At 42.6% G+C, this 18,188-nt stretch overlaps 1 protein-coding gene and 1 long non-coding RNA gene across 4 annotated transcripts; both read right to left on the bottom strand.

The window, feature by feature from the left end:
• Positions 1–444: 444 nt before the first annotated feature.
• LOC115166049 (histamine N-methyltransferase-like) lies at positions 445–14,285 on the bottom strand. 3 transcript variants are annotated; one of them, XM_029719693.1, is made up of 15 exons: positions 14,235–14,285; positions 13,948–14,087; positions 13,399–13,476; positions 13,067–13,193; positions 7,702–7,863; positions 6,951–7,329; positions 6,723–6,824; positions 6,474–6,618; positions 6,105–6,403; positions 4,192–4,394; positions 3,967–4,095; positions 3,773–3,879; positions 3,456–3,668; positions 3,122–3,354; positions 445–2,128 (listed from the first exon to the last, which is right to left on the bottom strand). In XM_029719693.1, exons 12-15 carry the CDS (start codon positions 3,835–3,837, stop codon positions 1,692–1,694), a joined length of 948 nt encoding a protein of 315 aa, XP_029575553.1. In that variant the 5' UTR covers positions 3,838–3,879; positions 3,967–4,095; positions 4,192–4,394; positions 6,105–6,403; positions 6,474–6,618; positions 6,723–6,824; positions 6,951–7,329; positions 7,702–7,863; positions 13,067–13,193; positions 13,399–13,476; positions 13,948–14,087; positions 14,235–14,285; the 3' UTR covers positions 445–1,691. The 3 variants fall into 3 exon arrangements, with proteins under 3 accessions (XP_029575553.1, XP_029575545.1, XP_029575562.1); XM_029719685.1 differs by lacking the exon at positions 14,235–14,285 and having other exon boundaries at positions 3,122–3,357; positions 13,948–14,124; XM_029719702.1 differs by lacking the exons at positions 445–2,128; positions 3,122–3,354; positions 3,456–3,668; ... (7 more) ...; positions 7,702–7,863; positions 14,235–14,285 and adding an exon at positions 13,802–13,854 and having other exon boundaries at positions 13,110–13,193; positions 13,948–14,126.
• Positions 14,286–17,092: 2,807 nt separating this feature from the next.
• Positions 17,093–18,122, bottom strand: LOC115166039 (uncharacterized). Its single transcript, XR_003870263.1, has 4 exons — positions 17,878–18,122; positions 17,655–17,789; positions 17,476–17,569; positions 17,093–17,335 (listed from the first exon to the last, which is right to left on the bottom strand). It is a non-coding gene; the product is annotated as an uncharacterized LOC115166039 (long non-coding RNA).
• Between the last annotated feature and the right edge of the window lie 66 nt (positions 18,123–18,188).

Raw genomic sequence — 18,188 nt, 5'->3', positions numbered from 1 at the left:
TAGCCAAATGCCTCGTCATCTAATTAGTGACGCGCATGAATGGATTAACGAGATTCCCCACTGTCCCTACCTACTATCTAGCGAAACCACAGCCAAGGGAACGGGCTTGGTGGAATCAGCGGGGAAAGAAGACCCTGTTGAGCCTGATATCTACTTCTCCCCCGAGGAATATTCCTCAGTGATGAGGAATTTTCCTCTTGGGAGAGGAATGAGCCTCTCTTTCCAGAGGAAGTCTGGTGGGCCCATTTAAAGACCTTTTTTGGACATTTCGAGATAGCAGATGTTTGAGTTGGGTCTATTAACAGCGAGTTATTTTTCTTTTTTTCATTTTTGACAAAATTAGCACTCTTGGAAGTGACAGATTTTCAGTGATAAGCCTGAGCTATTTAAAAACACTTTTTCAACATTTGAAGATAGCAGTTAGTTCACTTTGAGCATATCAAAGACAGCTGCAACTTTATTTTATTAATTTTCACAATGTTTAAAATTGGGGAATAACTTAGCATTTCAACTAATTGTCAAATGATAGAATGCTTACTTTACATAAACTGCTATCTTGAAATGTTGAAAATGTTAAGTCTGATCCTTTCATGTATTGATGTATATTTATTTGATTAATTTTCAAACATTTTTTCCCCCTTCTCTACTTTGTGCAATGACAGAGAAGTGGGACTCTCGTTTTTCTGACAAGTTCTCATTGATCTCAGGTCCAGCCACCAGGGGGCACCCACCCTCTATGAAAACTTTCATAGGCCCTCTTTCGCTCACTCATCATGTAACAAGTCGACAGGCTCCCAGAGGCAGGGCAATCAAAGGCTCCAACTCACTGAACTGCCCATCAGCCCAGCCATTGTTATTATTATTCATACTGTTTGGAAACAGGTTGTATTTGAAGACCTTATTTCAAAACCTCTCAGACTAGAAAGTACAATTAATTATACTATAGTGTTTTAAATTGTGTGAATCTGTGATAACTATGCAATAGATCCTCTCTCTGTCTCTCTCAGGCTATGAAAAAAGACAGACAAGACATTGACTCCTGAGTGTTGAACTTTTGCCCCCTCTATAGCCACCCTGGTTATTATAGTTCACATTTTTAAAATAAAGTTGTGATCCTAAGTGAACTTAATACAAGAAATGTGTATCTAAACTTCAGATTTCACCTGTACATGTAGTTTGCCTAGATTGCCCATCCAAGGTTGTTGCCTAGGTGATTGTTCTGAAGTTGGAGCTCATCAGGGTCATTAATAGCACACCTCTGAGTTGGAGTTTTACAAGCTATTGAATACAACTTTCAAACCTGGTTTTCTTGTATGTACCGGTTCACGAGGGTTGCCTAATCACACATGACATTTTGGAAAGATGTGACCTTTTTAACCCCTCGAAACAGCCCCTGTGACCCCAATGTAAGGCACTTCCGGTTGTCATAGGAAGATGCAATTAAACCTAATTCCTCACTGGGACACCCTTTTACATAACCCTGAGTTCAAGCTGACAGACCTTGCTGTCAAGCCATTCGAAATCTTCTCCACCAAACAATTTTCTTGACACCCCATAGTCAAATAACAGTTCTTGCTGCACCTGAATGTCTCGTTGGGCAATGAGAAGGATGACGTTCCACACTTTACCATCCTCTTCTAATTGCTGAAGCTGACCCTTTATGTTGCTTCTCCTTTCTGGAATGATTTATCCTACGTCCAATTGTGACCATCTCTGGGTGGCAAAGGGCAGGGCACAGTCTTTGCATATATGCAGCACGTTTTCCCTGATGATTCCTTGTAGAAGTATAGGGACCCCATCTCATCTTTCTCTGTTGCTGCCAACAATTCTTTCCCCTGCTTCCCTGAGAGCGGGAGACCGTGGTAGTCACAGACAACTTCACCTTTAGCAAATGGACGTGTCGTCATGACCCTTCTTCCTTTGTCAGGGTCACTGGCAATGTGCAGTCCTTTCCACTTCTGGGACTTCACCAGCTTCATAATAGCCTTGTCTTTTGTTGTGCCAGTGTTACTTGAAGGTTGCCAGTAAGAAAGGACATGCTCCACTTTCACTTTGTTCTTCTCCCAGTTCTGCCGTTTAATGCATCTCTCTACTTGACTGGCAGTGGGTTCTCTTCTGGGGAAGTGGGCTGTAACAAAAAAATAAATATTAATAATTTAATCAATAGTAGAAGCCTTTATCAAGTAGTACTTTATTTAGTGACTAAGTAGTACTTTATTTCAAATCAAATGTATTTATAAAGCCCTTCGTACATCAGCTGAAATCTCAAAGTGCTGTACAGAAACCCAGCCTAAAACCCCAAACAGCAAGCAATGCATGTGAAAGAAGCACGGTGGCTAGGAAAAACTCCCCAGGAACAACTCCCTAGAAAGGCAAAAAACCTAGGAAGAAACCTAGAGAGGAACCAGGCTATGAGGGGTGGCCAGTCCTCTTCTGGCTGTGCCGGGTGGAGATTATAACAGCACATGGCCTAGATGTTAAAATGTTCATAAATGACCAGCATGGTCAAAAACTAATAATCATAGTAGTTGTCGAGGGTGCAACAAGCACGTCCGGTGAACAGGTCAGGGTTCCATAGCCGCAGGCAGAACAGTTGAAACTGGAGCAGCAGCATGGCCAGGTGGACTGGGGACAGCAAGGAGTCATCATGCCAGGTAGTCCTGAGGCATGGTCCTAGGGCTCAGGTCCTCCGAAAGAAAGAAAGAGAGAAAGAGAGAATTAGAGAGAGCATATATAAATTCACACAGGACACCGGATAAGACAAGAGAAATACTCCAGATGTAACAGACTGACCCTAGCCCCCGACACAAACTACTGCAGCATAAATACTGGAGGCTGAGACAGGAGGGATCCGATGATACCCCCGGACAGGGCCAAACAGGCAGGATATAACCCCACCCACTTTGCCAAAGCACAGCCCCACACCACTAGAGGGATGTCTCCAACCACCAACTTACCGTCCTAAGACAAGGCCGAGTATAGCCCACAAAGATCTCCGCCATGGCACAACCCAAGGGGGGGGGGGCAACCCAGACAGGAAGACCACGTCAGTGACTATTTAGTGACTAAATAAAGTACATTTTCATAATACCTAATATACTGTATTTTAGCTGCATCGTACCGATCACATAATTCCGTCTCATTTTCTCTTGCTGGCTTCTCCACGTGTCATAGCAGTATCTCTCATGTGTTCCTGCAATCAGTCTTCTGTCCTTCTTGTTGATTGATTGTCCTTCAATCGTGACAGGGAAGTGGTGATAGAAGAGTTTCAAGGTCTGTGCCTCATCCAACTTTTTGCTGCTGGACAATGCTCCTTTTCTCCTTGTGCTTGCACAAGAGGGGCCTGCGGTCTCACTACTTGAAAAAGAGAAAATAACAAAACATTTGTATCTATATTTAGCAGCATTTACAAGACATTGTAAAGTGTAATTTATATAATTTGTGTAAATACTTACTCTGATTCACTGGACATGGCAACTTTGGAGATCAGCTTCATTCCCATGCAGGCATTGACTGTTGTCTTCAAGCGGTAATGCTTGTCAGCTGTAGCAGTTGTATGGGCCAAGTAGTCAGCAACTAGGGACTTGTCTGGGTCATTGAAGCTGGCTTTGGTATTTGTCTCAAAAACTTGTCTTGCTACCTGGCTCGTGATGTTGGGCAGGTTGCATCTGATGAAAGAACAAGAAAAACAGTTTGGTTTCAGAAAACTGTACTGCCAAAAAAGTATTGTGTAATGACAAAACAGTGTTCTACTTAACAGTGGTGTACTTACTTGGCATGAAACCTTTGTAGGTCATTGGACAGGTTTTCCTGTTGTGGAAATGAAGAATCTCTCATTTTCTCCCACGTCAGAGTTTTTCGGTAGTACACATCGAACCACTGAAAATATAGACAACAAAACATGTTCACCAGGTTTGTATTAAATCAATCACATTCACAATAACAGATTGTAGTAAATATACTTACTGCATCTTCCTCGTCTAACGAAATGGTTGCAAATTCCTGCGTTGCCGTCTTGTGCTCCTTAACACCGATGACAGTCCAATTCTCACCATTTGGTAACTTGCACGTGCTCCTTGAGAGCCATTCGTTCAGCTGCGATTGGAACAGTGACATATTAGTAAAGCATACGCCAAAGAAGAAAATACAATTCAACATTATAGCAAATATGACATTAGTTAACTTAGTCACATTTTTTTATCACTCCAGCCCTTTGGAGATGTTTCAGCATGAGTAGAGACTCAAGGTAGTTCAGTACATGCAGTTGTTCAGTTTCCAACAAGGATTCTTCATTTATGGCCTTCCCAATGATACACAGAAATTCATTCTTTGCCACCCTCAAGTTTTCCCAACATTCTTTTGGCGTCTTCGCAACTGACACCATCTGTATGTATCTGCAGAAAAACAATAATGCATTAATTATTTTAAGAACGTTGATAAAACACACTTATTTTAAGATACATTTCTGTGAGGATCAATTTGTTATATATACTGCTCAAAAAAATAAAGGGAACACTTAAACAACACAATGTAACTCCAAGTCAATCACACTTCTGTGAAATCAAACTGTCCACTTAGGAAGCAACACTGATTGACAAATTTCACATGCTGTGTGCAAATGGAATAGACAACAGGTGGAAATTATAGGCAATAAGCAAGACACCCCCAATAAAGGAGTGGTTCTGCAGGTGGAGACCACAGACCACTTCTCAGTTCCTATGCTTTCTGGCTGATGTTTTGGTCACTTTTGAATGCTGGCAGTGCTTTCACTCTAGTGGTAGCATGAGACGGAGTCTACAACCCACACAAGTGGCTCAGGTAGTGCAGCTCATCCAGGATGGCACATTAATGCGAGCTGTGGCAAGAAGGTTTGCTGTGTCTGTCAGTGTAGTGTCCAGAGCATGGAGGCGCTACCAGGAGACAGGCCAGTACATCAGGAGACGTGGAGGAGGCCGTAGGAAGGCAACAACCCAGCAGCAGGACCGCTACCTCCGCCTTTGTGCAAGGAGGAGCAGGAGGAGCACTGCCAGAGCCATGCAAAATGACCTCCAGCAGGCCACAAATGTGCATGTGTCTGCTCAAACGGTCAGAAACAGACTCCATGAGGGTGGTATGAGAGCCCGACGTCCACAGGTGGGGGTTGTGCTTACAGCCCAACACCGTGCAGGACGTTTGGCATTTGCCAGAGAACACCAAGATTGGCAAATTCGCCACTGGCGCCCTGTGCTCTTCACAGATGAAAGCAGGTTCACACTGAGCACGTGACAGAGTCTGGAGACGCCGCGGAGAACGTTCTGCTGCCTGCAACATCCTCCAGCATGACCGGTTTGGCGGTGGGTCAGTCATGGTGTGGGGTGGCATTTCTTTGGGGGGGCCGCACAGCCCTCCATGTGCTTCCCAGAGGTAGCCTGACTGCCATTAGGTACCGAGATGAGATCCCCAGACCCCTTGTGAGACCATATGCTGGTGCGGTTGGCCCTGGGTTCCTCCTAATGCAAGACAATGCTAGACCTCATGTGGCTGGAGTGTGTCAGCAGTTCCTGCAAGAGGAAGGCATTGATGCTATGGACTGGCCCGCCCATTCCCCAGACCTGAATCCAATTGAGCACATCTGGGACATCATGTCCCGCTCCATCCACCAACGCCACGTTGCACCACAGACTGTCCAGGAGTTGGCGGATGCTTTAGTCCAGGTTTGGGACGAGATCCCTCAGGAGACCATCCGCCACCTCATCAGGAGCATGCCCAGGAGTTGTAGGGAGGTCATACAGGCACGTGGAGGCCACACACACTACTGAGCCTCATTTTGACTTGTTTTAAGGACATTACATCAAAGTTGGATCAGCCTGTAGTGTGGTTTTCCACTTTAATTTTGAGTGTGACTCCAAATCCAGACCTCCATGGGTTGATAAATTGGATTTCCATTGATTATTTTTGTGTGATTTTGTTGTCAGCACATTCAACTATGTAAAGAAAAAAGTGTTTAAGATTATTTCTTTCATTCAGATCTAGGATGTGTTGTTTAAGTGTTCCCTTTATTTTTTTGAGCAGTGTATATATATACATACATACATACATACATACATACATACATACATACATACCTTTTCCCAGTAATTTTCTGAGACACCTGCTTGCTCATAGACTTCTGGAGATCATTCAAGCATAGTAGGAAATGCTGGCAATGCTCATACATGGCTCTGTCTGTCTTAATTAGGCTTGTTGAGGTGATGTAGCGAATAAATCTCTTCAAATTCTTCATGTAGTTTGCAATGGTTTGCTTCTTCTGTCCAATGTTTGCAAGCTTGGTAAAATATGATCTGCTTTTTTCCAAGTTATTGACAAAATCCAGTGATGGTTTGGTTGAGTCCATATAAAACAAAAACCTTGACACATTTGCAACCTGTACATGAAAATGAAAAGAATATTAATTACATTGTTAATAACAGTTAAATTAATATTTCTGAACATACCTCCTGTTTGAAATTGGGAATGTTGTTGTTGAGGAGATATTTCCCAAATCCAGCCAGCAGATCCCAATCCAGAGGATGCTTTTGATATAAACCACTGCTTTGCATCCCCTTTCTCAGTGTGTTGTCCCATGACTGGTTCAATGGTCTGGAAAATATTTGGTACGCAGATTTGAATAAATAAAATACATCCATGTTTGCTTATATACTTATATGTAGTACTTGTTTATGAGATTATTTCTATTTACTTACGGTTGGTACAACGCGGACAGGTCATCTTCCATGTTGACGTCCGATTGTTCCTCTAAATTTTCATCTGTAGTTGGTGCCAACACTTGAGCCTCTTCCACTTGGCTGAAATATCAAACAGATTAACAAAAACATTTATATTACAATCAAACATAATGTACAGTTAAAATGAGTTCCAATAGTATGTAATTTGCATATATATTATTTTATAAGTGTAAAATAGTAGTTTACCCAGGTGTTTGTCTGTCTTCTGGCTTGTTTGTAACAAAATTACCAGTTTGTTCACGATTCTTGATCAGAAGTCGGAGTGCGTCCAAATCTCCCAAAGTTCACCAATGTTTACCCAAAAAGTCGCAAATTATAGCTCTAGTCACACTGGAACAGAGCATGTGTAATACATCACAGAGACTGTCCAATTCATCAAATTATTCACCCTCAAAACTGGCTTGTTTTAGCTGTACATTCAATTCGAGCTTTTCAGAGATCACGTGTACTTTTCCACATCAGCAGTCTTGGAAAAGGTAACCTTTGCAGCTCGACCAACGAACCATATCTTTGGGGATGAAGACCCGGAACGTCACCCAGGTGTCACAGATGCCAGACACACTGTCTAGATTAGAAACGATATAGGTGGAGAGCATATGTAATCACTTTCGTATCGCTTGGTAAATGTGCCATTACAAAGTGCTTGTGGTGTAGTATTCAATGTCCATATCCCTATGTGAATAAAGACAACAACATTCTGAGCAAGAATACCAGGTCACATTTACATTACAAACATTACATTTCAATACATCCATACCCAACCAGGACATAGTGGCAGCATTCATTCCCCATTACTACACCCTCTATCAGGCATCAATACACTGCCACTTAGTCATCTCCATCCTCGTCCATATACTTGAGAGAAAGAGACAACTACATTACAAACAAGTCATACACACAAGCAAAGTGTAATCACCGTATACACTACCATATCTACCATTTCATCTTCTGCATTGTTCAGCTGGGGAAGAGGAGGTAATGCTGGGTGAGGTTAAGGCTGTTCATGGTTGAGGACCTCTGGGTGCAACAGTGGAGGAGCTTGTTCCAAGACAAGGTGCCTAGGTCCCTCCTCATCAGAAGATAGTATGTAATCTCTCTCCTGAATGTGTATTAAAGGCATGGGATATATATATATATATATATCACATATACATGGTATATTTTACAACAGTGAATGAAAGCATATCAAACAGTGTCAATCAGTCCGAGTACCTACAGAACGGTTCAGGGTTATGGTAGATGCCTGTGGAGTAGAGATGAGTGTCAGAATCAGTACAAGCTAAATGCCTATGATTAGCATGGTCTATGAACAAGGTGTGTATAGAGTATGATATAATCATATATCTTACCGGGCTCAGCTCGCTATTGTCAGTTTCTATACCACTCTCCTCTGACATTACAGTTCGAAAATGCACAATTGCTTGAGTTAAGGGGATCGAGGTCTATGATTGGCTGTTAAACGTGACAGTTATAGTAGGTGTCACGGTTAAACACCTTTCCATCGGTGGGTTGGGTTACGGTTAGGCACGGTGGTGCAGAGGTGACAGCTGTTGAGAAAGCTACATGTCCTCATAATCATGAGGAGCAACTAGCCACCTCCCTAGCAACAAGTTAGAAACATGAGGCCCTTTTCATGGGGTTGGTGACCGTGTGCTGCTTGGGGTATGCTTCCAATTTCCTAGTACGCTTCCAATTTCCTAGTACTTACAATGGCTGCATCAAAATAACTATGATACCAATTACACACATACAGCGAATTGGGTCAGAGTGACCCTGGGCAGCACTTGTCCCACGACCCCCGTGCTACACAGGAAGCCAGTGGTACAACAGGGCTGAACAGCAGCACCATGCCCTGTATCATGCCCAGCCATGCCCAGTATCATGCCCTTTATCATGCCCTTTATCATGCCCTTTATCATGCCCTTTATCATGCCCTTTATCATGCCCTTTATCATGCCCAGCCATGCCCTGTATCATGCCCTGTATCATGCCCAGCCATGCCCTGTATCATGCCCAGCCATGCCCTGTATCATGCCCAGCCATGCCCTGTATCATGCCCAGCCATGCCCTGTATCATGCCCTGTATCATGCCCTGTATCATGCCCAGCCATGCCCTGTATCATGCCCAGTATCATGCCCAGTATCATGCCCAGTATCATGCCCAGTATCAATGTGCAAGAGGGCAGCCAAGTGGACGGAACGGTGTCCAACAACCCAATAGGATCCTTGAGGACCTGACATTTTTAGTCAGATGTGACCTTTTAACCCCTCAAAACAGCACGTGACCCAAATCTCTCTCAGCCATCACAGATGAACATAACTTTATGTAATCGATCCTCTCTCGGCATATGTATATATGGGTCTTGGATTTTTAGACTGGTATCTGTAAAACACTTTGACAACTGCTGATGCAAAAAGGGCTTGACAGATTTTGTATTATTATAAAAATAATAGAACTATGATTTGGCTTCAGGCCTTTTAACCTTGGGCCTTGGGCATTTAAGGTTAGCTTGTCAAGGGAGTAATCCATTCTCTCTCTTCCCAATCAGAGGCAGGCCTGATGTTTTTTGTCCAAAGCTCAATTTGCATTAATTATTTTTGGAAACTAAATTTTGACAGGCTGGGAAGATCTACAGGGAAAACTATGAAACCTAAATCTTGAAAGGAACATTTTCACATGTATGAGGAGGAGGGTCGCCGCGGTGAGCACGAAAGCCTAGGGCGCGAGCGGAGCCGCCGCGGGTGCAGATCTTGGTGGTAGTAGCAAATATTCAAACGAGAGCTTTGAAGGCCGAAGTGGAGAAGAGTTCCATGTGAACAGCAGTTGAACATGGGTCAGTCGGTCCTAAGAGATGGGCGAACGCCATTCGCAAGGGAGGGGCGATGGCCTCCGTCGCCCCCGGCCGATCGAAAGGGAGTCGGGTTCAGATCCCCGAATGGCGGAGATGGGCGCCGCGAGGCGTCCAGTGCGGTAACATGACCGATCGCGGAGAAGCTGGCGGGAGCCCCGGGGAGAGTTCTCTTTTCTTTGTGAATGGGATGGGTTCGCCCCGAGAGAGGGGCCCAAGCCCTGGAAAGCGTTGCGGTTCCGGCGGCGTCCGGTGAGCTCTTGCTGGCCCTTAAATCCGGGGGAGAGGATGTAAATGTCTGGGGGTGTTTAAAAAAAAAAATTTTTTTTTTTTTTGTTGAAAAAAAGCGAAAAACTTTCCCCAAATGGTCTCAAATTATAGGTCTAGTCACCCTGGAACAGAGCATGTGCGATAAATCACTGAATTTCCTATTTTGGGATATATGCAGCCTCCAAAGAAGTTTGTTTTTGCTTTTTGTTCAAACCATGCTTTTTTTCTCTAAATTGTCTGGGGGTGTTTAAAAACAGGCATGCCCAGGACGTGTGCTCCGGGCATGTGCTGACCAACTGGCATGTGTTTTCACTGACATTTTCAACATGTCCCTGATTGATTCTGTAATACTAACATGTTTCAGTCTACACGACTGTCTTGGTGTGTTTAGACCATTCTAGTTTGTTGGTGATGTGGACACCAAGGAATTTGAAGCTCTCAACCTGCTCTACTACAGCCCCGTCGATGAGGGCGTGCTTGGTCCTTTTCCTGTAGTCCACAATCATCTCCTTAGTCTTGGTTACGTTGAGGGATAGGTTGTTATTCTGGCACCACCTGGCCAGGTCTCTGACCTACTCCGTATAGGCTGTCTCGTTGTCAGTGATCAGGCCTGCCACTGTTGTGTCATCGGCAAACTTAATGATGGTGTTGGAGTCATGCCTGGCTGTGCAGTCATGAGTGAACAGGGAGTACAGGAGAGGACTGATTACGCACCCGAGGGGCCTGCGTGTTGAGGATCAGTGTGGCTGATGTGGTGTTGCCTATTCTTACCACCTGGGGGTGGCCCATCAGGAAGTCCAGGAACCAGTTGCAGAGTGAGGTGTTCAGTCCCAGGGCCCTTAGTTTAGTGATGTGCTTTGAGGGCATTATGGTGTTGAACGCTGAGCTGTAGTCAATGAATAGCATTCTCACATAGACGTTCCTTTTGTCCAGGTGGGAAAGGGCAGTGTTGAGTGCAATAGAGATTGCATCATCTGTGGATCTGTTGGGGCGGTATGCAAATTGGAGTGGGTCTAGGGTTTCTGGGATAATGGTATTGATGTGACCCATGACCAGCCTTTCAAATCACTTCATGGCTACAGACGTGAGTGCTACGGGTCGGTAGTCATTTTGGCAGGTTACCTTAGTGCTATTGGGCACAGGGACTCTGGTGGTCTGCTTGAAACATGTTGGTATTACAGACTCGATCAGGGAGAGGTTGAAAATGTCAGTGAAGACACTTGCCAGTTGGTCAGCACATGCTCGGAGTACACGTCCTGGTAGTCCGTCTGGCCCAGCGGCCTTGTGAATGTTGACCTGTTTAAAGGTTTTACTCACATCGGCTGCGGAGAGCGTGATCACACAGTCGTCTGGAACAGATGATGCTCTCATGCGCGTTTCAGTGTTACTTGCCTCGAAGCGAGCATAGAAGTTATTTAGCTTGTCTGGTAGGCCCGTGTCACTGGGCAGCTCGCGGCTGTGCTTCCCTTTGTAGTCTGTAACAGTTTGCGAGCCTTGCCACATCCGACGAGTGTCGGAGCCGGTGTAGTATGATTAGATCTTAGTCCTGTATTGATGCTTTGCCTGTTTGATGGTTCGTTGGAGGGCATAGCGGGATTTCTTATAAGCTTCCGGGTTAGAGTCCCACTCCTTGAAAGCGGAAGCTCTACCCTTCAGCTCAGTGCGAATGTTGCCTGTAGTCCATGGCTTCTGGTTGGGGTATGTACATAGTCACTGTGGGGACAACGTCATCAATGCACTTATTGATAAAGCCATTGACTGATGTGCTGTACTCAATGCCATCAGAAGAATCCCAGAATATATTCCAGTCTGTGCTAGCAAAACAGTCCTGTAGTTTAGCATCTGCTTCATATGACCACTTTTTTAATGACCGAGTCACTGGTGCTTCCTGCTTTAATTTTTGCTTGTAAGCAGGAAGATAGAGTTATGGTCAGATTTGCCAAATGGAGAGCGAGGGAGAGCTTTGAAAGCGTCTCTGTGTGTGGAGTAAAGGTGGTCGAGTTTTTTTCCCCTCTGGTTGCACTTTTAACATGCTGATAGAAATGATGTAAATCTGATCTAAGTTTCCCTCCATTAAAGTCGCCGGCCACTAGGAGCTCCACCTCTGGATGAGCGTTTTCCTGTTTGCTTACGGCAGAATACAGCTCATTGAGTGCGGTCTTAGTGCCAGCATCGGTCTGTGGTGGTATGTAGACAGCTACAAAAAAATACAGATAAAAACTCTTGGTAGATAGTGTGGTCTACAGTTTATCATGAGATAATCTTCCTCAGGTGAGCAAAACCTCAAGACTTCCTTAGATATTTGTGCACCAGCTGTTTACAAATATACTTAGGCCGCCGGCCAGTCTTACCAGAGGCTGCCGATAGTGTCTAACCCGCCAGCTGTATGTTGTTAATGTCGTTGTTCAGTCACGACTCGGTGAAACATAAGATATTACAGTTTTTAATGTCTCGTTGGTAGGATATATATATATATTACACCATGAGTCGTTAATCATGAAACATATACCCCCCGCCCTTCTTATTCCCGGAGAGATGTTTATTCCTGTTGGCGCAGCGTACAAAGAATCCAGGTGGCTGTACCGACTCCAACGGCATATCCCGAGAAAGCCATGGTTCTGTGAAACAGAGTATGTTACAATCCCTGAAAAGCAACTCTTTCAACTAATTTTGTCGACCTTGTTATCTAGAGACTGGACATTAGTGAGTAATATACTCGGAAGCGTTGGGTGGTGTGCGCGCCTCCGAAGTCTGACCAGAAGACCGCTCCATCTACCTCTTCTCTGGCGGCGTTGTTTTGGGTCAGCCTCTGGAATCAGTTCAAATGCCCTGGGTAGTTCGAACAAAAGATCCTCTTTGGGAAAGTCGTGTTCCTGGTTGTAGTGCTGGTAAGTTGACGCCGCTCTGATATCCAATAGTTCTTCCCGGCTGTATGCAATAACACTTAAGATTTTCTGGGGTAGCAATGTAAGAAATAATAGACAAAAAAAAAATACTAAGGACTAGAAGCGAGGCAGCCCTCTGTCGGCGCCATTGTTGACTGGTTAAGATCACTGGGTGTCTCCAAAGCAACTTCAAGCCTTTCACCTGAATCATGTGTATTAAGTAAAGCCGTTTACATGAATCATATGTATAGAGTCAAGCTTTTTACCTGAATCATTTGTATTAAGTCAAGCCTTTTACCTGAATCATGTGAATGAAGTCAAATCTTTTGATCTCTTTTGTCTTTGACCTGTTTCTCATTCTCCACACGTCACAGTGTGCCAAGAGAACGGGATCTTCTGAAGGCTGGGAGTCTTTTCCACTAACGCTACAAAACAGTTAAAAGACAAACAGGCAAAACAAAGTCATGATGATCAAATACACAGACTCTGTATGGTATCACAATAACTCCTAGAACAGATGACAATGCAGACTTGAATCTGTAGCTCTTTGAGAATTAGGTCTCCCTAGTAAAAGAGACACCAATCTCAATGTGATGTCCCTGTATAAATAAATGTGAAATAAATCAGTACCTTTGAAATTGTCAGTGAGTTGGATGCTGGGTTCCACTATGTCTGCAGTAAGAGGCAGGATGTGGGCATCCATCTCCCCTGAAATACCATACACTTTAACTAGAACACCATAGCATTATAACCATGAAGCCATAATCAGTCCACCGCAGGACGTGATCGTAGAATGTGCTGCAAAATCAACAATTCCCTGCATATTATGTGAGGGCTTGCACATTTGACCAATCACCGCTCTATTACCACATAAAACTGTCAAATCACAGCAATATTACCATATAAAACTGGAGGGACTGTATAATTCTATACTAGTATTACTAGGACTATATAGACTGTCACTGTGGCGGTATAAATCTGGAGAAACAGTTGAGTATTAATAGTTGAGTGCAACTCAGACTAAATTACGTACCGCCACCACTTACAACACCTAGAACATCCATTTTGGATTTCCCCTCTCCAATTCTACAGAATTCAAAGAGAACATTTTACTGTAAATATATCCCAGATGATCATTAGTAATGTACAAACCAAACTAGATGAGTTATAAATCATTACCTGGTGAACTCTCCAGGGAGAACCTTGTCGACATACACAAGGCCATCCTTGGGTTCCTCCGAGTGTTTCAAGTAAAACTGGAACCCCTGAACATAATGGCCCTCGTACCCCACTGGCTTCACAGTGTCCATGGCTGCAGCCTGTTGATGTAAAGACCAAACTGACATTAACCTTAGAATACTGTTATTTTATTGTGACATGTAGAACTTGTCACAATTCAACATAACATATCTCATAAATCATTAAGATCAATCAATTGAGAAAGTACCGTGAGAAGCATTGATTACCTTGCCGTAGTGTACAGTGAAATGAGAAGTCTCTGAGTAGACCTGAAAGCCCTCCCTCGCTCCATCTGACTGGGTGGACTCTGTCCCCAATAATATAACTAGACAGACTGTCTGTATGCACAGTACTGGTCTGTTCATAGAGTCCATGCAGCTGTGCTGTCACATTCCATTCCCATCCAGTCTATGAGTCAAATATCCATGGAGCCATTTCCAGAACCAAATCAATGTGCCTGGAGCACAACCTCTCAAGGTTAATCCATCTTTCAACCACATCTACATTAATTATTTATTTTTCCAGCAAACAATCATTTCACACACTGAAAGGCTATGTTAAGCATCTTGAAGGACACAAGGAATGGATTGAGAACAAATGCATTGCCTTATTTTAGCTGACATGTTAAACTATACTTTACAGTGGCAAGTCTCTCAGACTTACGGCTCTATTCAACCTGTATTGCTGAAGCGTTAGAGATGGCGTGATAGAAATATAAAGGTAATTTCAAATTGAACCAACATATGCAGCATTTACCGTGAATGCAGTCTCCGCTAACGTGCGAACATTGCCTTTAAATTTCAATCACGCTGTAACCCTGAATGCCGCTGCTACTTCCTGTTTATCATATATGTATAGTCACTTTAACTATACATTCATCTACATACTACCTCAATTGGGCCGACCAACCAGTGCTCCCGCACATTGGCTACCTGCATTGTGTCCTGCCACCCACCACCCTCTTTTATGCTACTGCTACTCTGTTCATCATAAATGCAGTCACTTTAACCATATCTACATACTACCTCAATCAGCCTGACTAACCGGTGTCTGTATGTAGCCTCCCTACTGTATATAGCCTTTTTAATGTCGTTTTATTTCTTTACCTACCCATTGTTCACCAAATACCTTTTTTTGCACTATTGGTTAGAGCCTATAAGTAAGCATTTCACTGTAAGGTCTACACCTGTTGTATTCAGCGCACGTGACAAATAAACTTTAATTTGACTTCTGCAACACGGATTGAATAGAGCCCATACTCCCCTACTGTACTCCTCTGCCTTTGGCTGGCATCCAAACATAGCCTGCGTCCTGTTGGATGGACCCAAATTGTTTCAAGGAACCCACACATTAGTAAACAACCAAAGGGCATCCTTAGTTCCCATTATCAATTCACTCTACACAGCAAAAAGTCCAGTGTTGAATTAACTCCCACAGAGTTGATTTCAACACTTTGAGGGTTTATATAGGTCCACACTCTCCAGAGTTAAATTAACATTCAAAATAGTTAAACATTTAACACTCTGCCAGAGTTCCTTCTTTAACTCGCAAAACAGAGTTAAAGTAACACTAAGAGATTAGACAACTAACACTGCTCCGAGTTAATTTTTATTAACTATTTGGGTAGTGTTAATTTCACTCCCTAAAGTGTCAATTATCTACACTGAAAAAATGTTAAAATGAATTGTTAATTTATTCAATATTATTTAATTAAATATATACTTATAATAAGAAGAAGAAGAATGAATCACAATAAACAATCATTGTTAAAAACATTTATTTGTGCCTTTTCTCCCTTGCAGTCAGTTGAATTAAAACATTGTGAATGAAGGTATAATGTACATACTTTCATCTGAAACATTGTATGAGCTTTGAATATAAAACTGTTTATGAAATTTAAGCTCAGACATTTTTAGTAGACATCTTTCCACACTTCGTAATACTCTGAATGCATGATGATAGTCATCAAAATTCTCTGTAAATAGCTTGTTTGTCAAAAAAAGTGATCTTCAACCAAAAGTACATCACTTATTTGACAAAAGACTGGCATGTCTTCTTCCATTGCACTGCAAATAACTAGTCCAGCTTTATATTCTACACCATCAACTTTAACCCAACTAGTTGAGAAAACATCTTTTGACACGATCGTTTCAAGCATTTCATTGTTGACGACATTCTCATCACTAAAGAGAAAAGATTTAATTGGCCCATACTCATTTTGTTTGAGGGTGAAGGTTTCCCAGTGATAAGCAATGGCCATCTGATGCTTTTTAGCAAGCGATTTGGTTATGTTTTTGAAATTTTTAAAACAATTTTTAAACAGCTTGTGTTTGGCCTCAAACCTCATACACCACGTATATAATAAGGGGCCAATCTTCCTTATAGAAGATGGGTAATGGATCATAAAATGATGCTTAGGTATCAAGTTTCTATGTGGATACAAGTGCTTAAATTAACTGAAAACTCTTCAAATGTAATACTTTTAAAGTTTGAATGAGAACAGGGAGGCATTATGAGAACGTTTTAAACAGTCATCCATCTATTAGTCACATTTATCCCCAAAAATCAGATCAACGTTCAGAGATACACAGAATAAACAAATGAAATATTATTGCAGTTATAGTTTAACTGCAATTATAGCAAATGTATTAAAATAAAAACTCACTTGTTGGCTCATCAAGATCACTTCCTGGGGGACTTTCTGCTGACTGCACCAAGCGACGCAACTCTGGTGTTGAGGTGAGCCCCTTAGCCTCTTTTATGACATTTGGCTTGAAGAACAAATCCCATTTCTGAAGAAGCCTGGAGGATGTGTCGCCATCAAATAGGAGAGTGAAGTCTTGGTCCACCTTTAAGAAAGAAGATATTAAACTTCTACTACTACTACTACTACTTCAGGAAATACTTTCAAATTTCAAGCCATTCTAAACATCTCATCCCAAACTTACCAATCCTTTTGTATCCAGGAATCTTGGGAAGCTGGAGAGGATATCAACACTTCTGCCTGGGTCATTAACGAGCTTCTGACGGTGCTGAAAGGTCTCTCTCATCTTCTGGGGAAAATAAATAAATAAATAAATAAATAAATAAAAAATAAATAAATCTGGGAATTGTCTGTGGTATGGTTGAGCAAAGACATGGCCTCTTGGCAAGCATCACCATCAAGCTGCCTTTCAACATTAACAGTCCTTTGGAAATTTGGGCCCCCTGGAGAAAAGTCAATTGGGCTATTTGGTGGCAGTGCAGATCCTCGACGAATCTTCCTCTGGACTGTTTTCAGACGCCAAGAAATGTATCCTGTGCTGCTTGCAGCATCATAGAAGTGTTCCTGAAATGGAAAAAAAGAAAAGAAATGCGTTGTCATACCAGGCTCATGAGAGATCTCACGGAATTCAAATATCAATGTCATCCACACAGTTTTGAGTCACAACATGACATGAAAGAGTTAACAATAATAATGCCTATTACATAGCCCTTCTTGGAGTATGGATCCGTGAGGGAAGGGAACAACATCACTATCCCACGCGCATAATCTTCTCTGATTGCTTTAGTGGGGCGGTGCCTGAGAGGAGATATTAAATTAGTACATTTATGCAATGGCCATGCAGTTATCTGGTACAAATAAAAACAATGTGAAACAAACATACCCATGATTGTCAATCATGTGAGCCACCAGGATGTTAACCATTTTTCTTCTTGCAGCATCTGTTAAGGTTTCTGTTGTTTGGTACTCCTGTAGTACTTCTTCACCCCCAGACTTGCCTCAGCACAGCTTCAATCAACTAATAAAAAACAAAAACATTACAATACATGGTGATAAATAGCTTTTCTAGAGACTCAGAGTGAAAAAATGTGAAAGCATTAAGAAACCTGTTCAGCAGACACAGCATCATGTGTATCCTCAATTCTTTGTCTCTTGCTAGGGACGTCATCTAGGATTATAGTTGATGCACTTGAGCTGAAGCTTGAGTCAGACGTCTCAGAAGCAGAAGACAAGGAGAAATCAGACAATTCTAAAGGAATAGAAAAAATGCAAATAATTATATTATGTAAGGTGTAAAGTGCTTTATTATACCTGCCTTGATATCTCACCCTGATCTGAGAATAGTGTCAGCACCACATTGCTTTGTCCAACGAGGTCGCTGAATATTTCTGCGTCAACTTCTGTCCCTGTTGCATCC

Source organism: Salmo trutta, chromosome 3, assembly GCF_901001165.1.
Source record: "Salmo trutta chromosome 3, fSalTru1.1, whole genome shotgun sequence".
Lineage (NCBI taxonomy): Eukaryota > Metazoa > Chordata > Actinopteri > Salmoniformes > Salmonidae > Salmo > Salmo trutta.
Note: the sequence above shows the minus strand (reverse complement) of the source record. Positions and strands in the feature narration are given on the sequence as shown.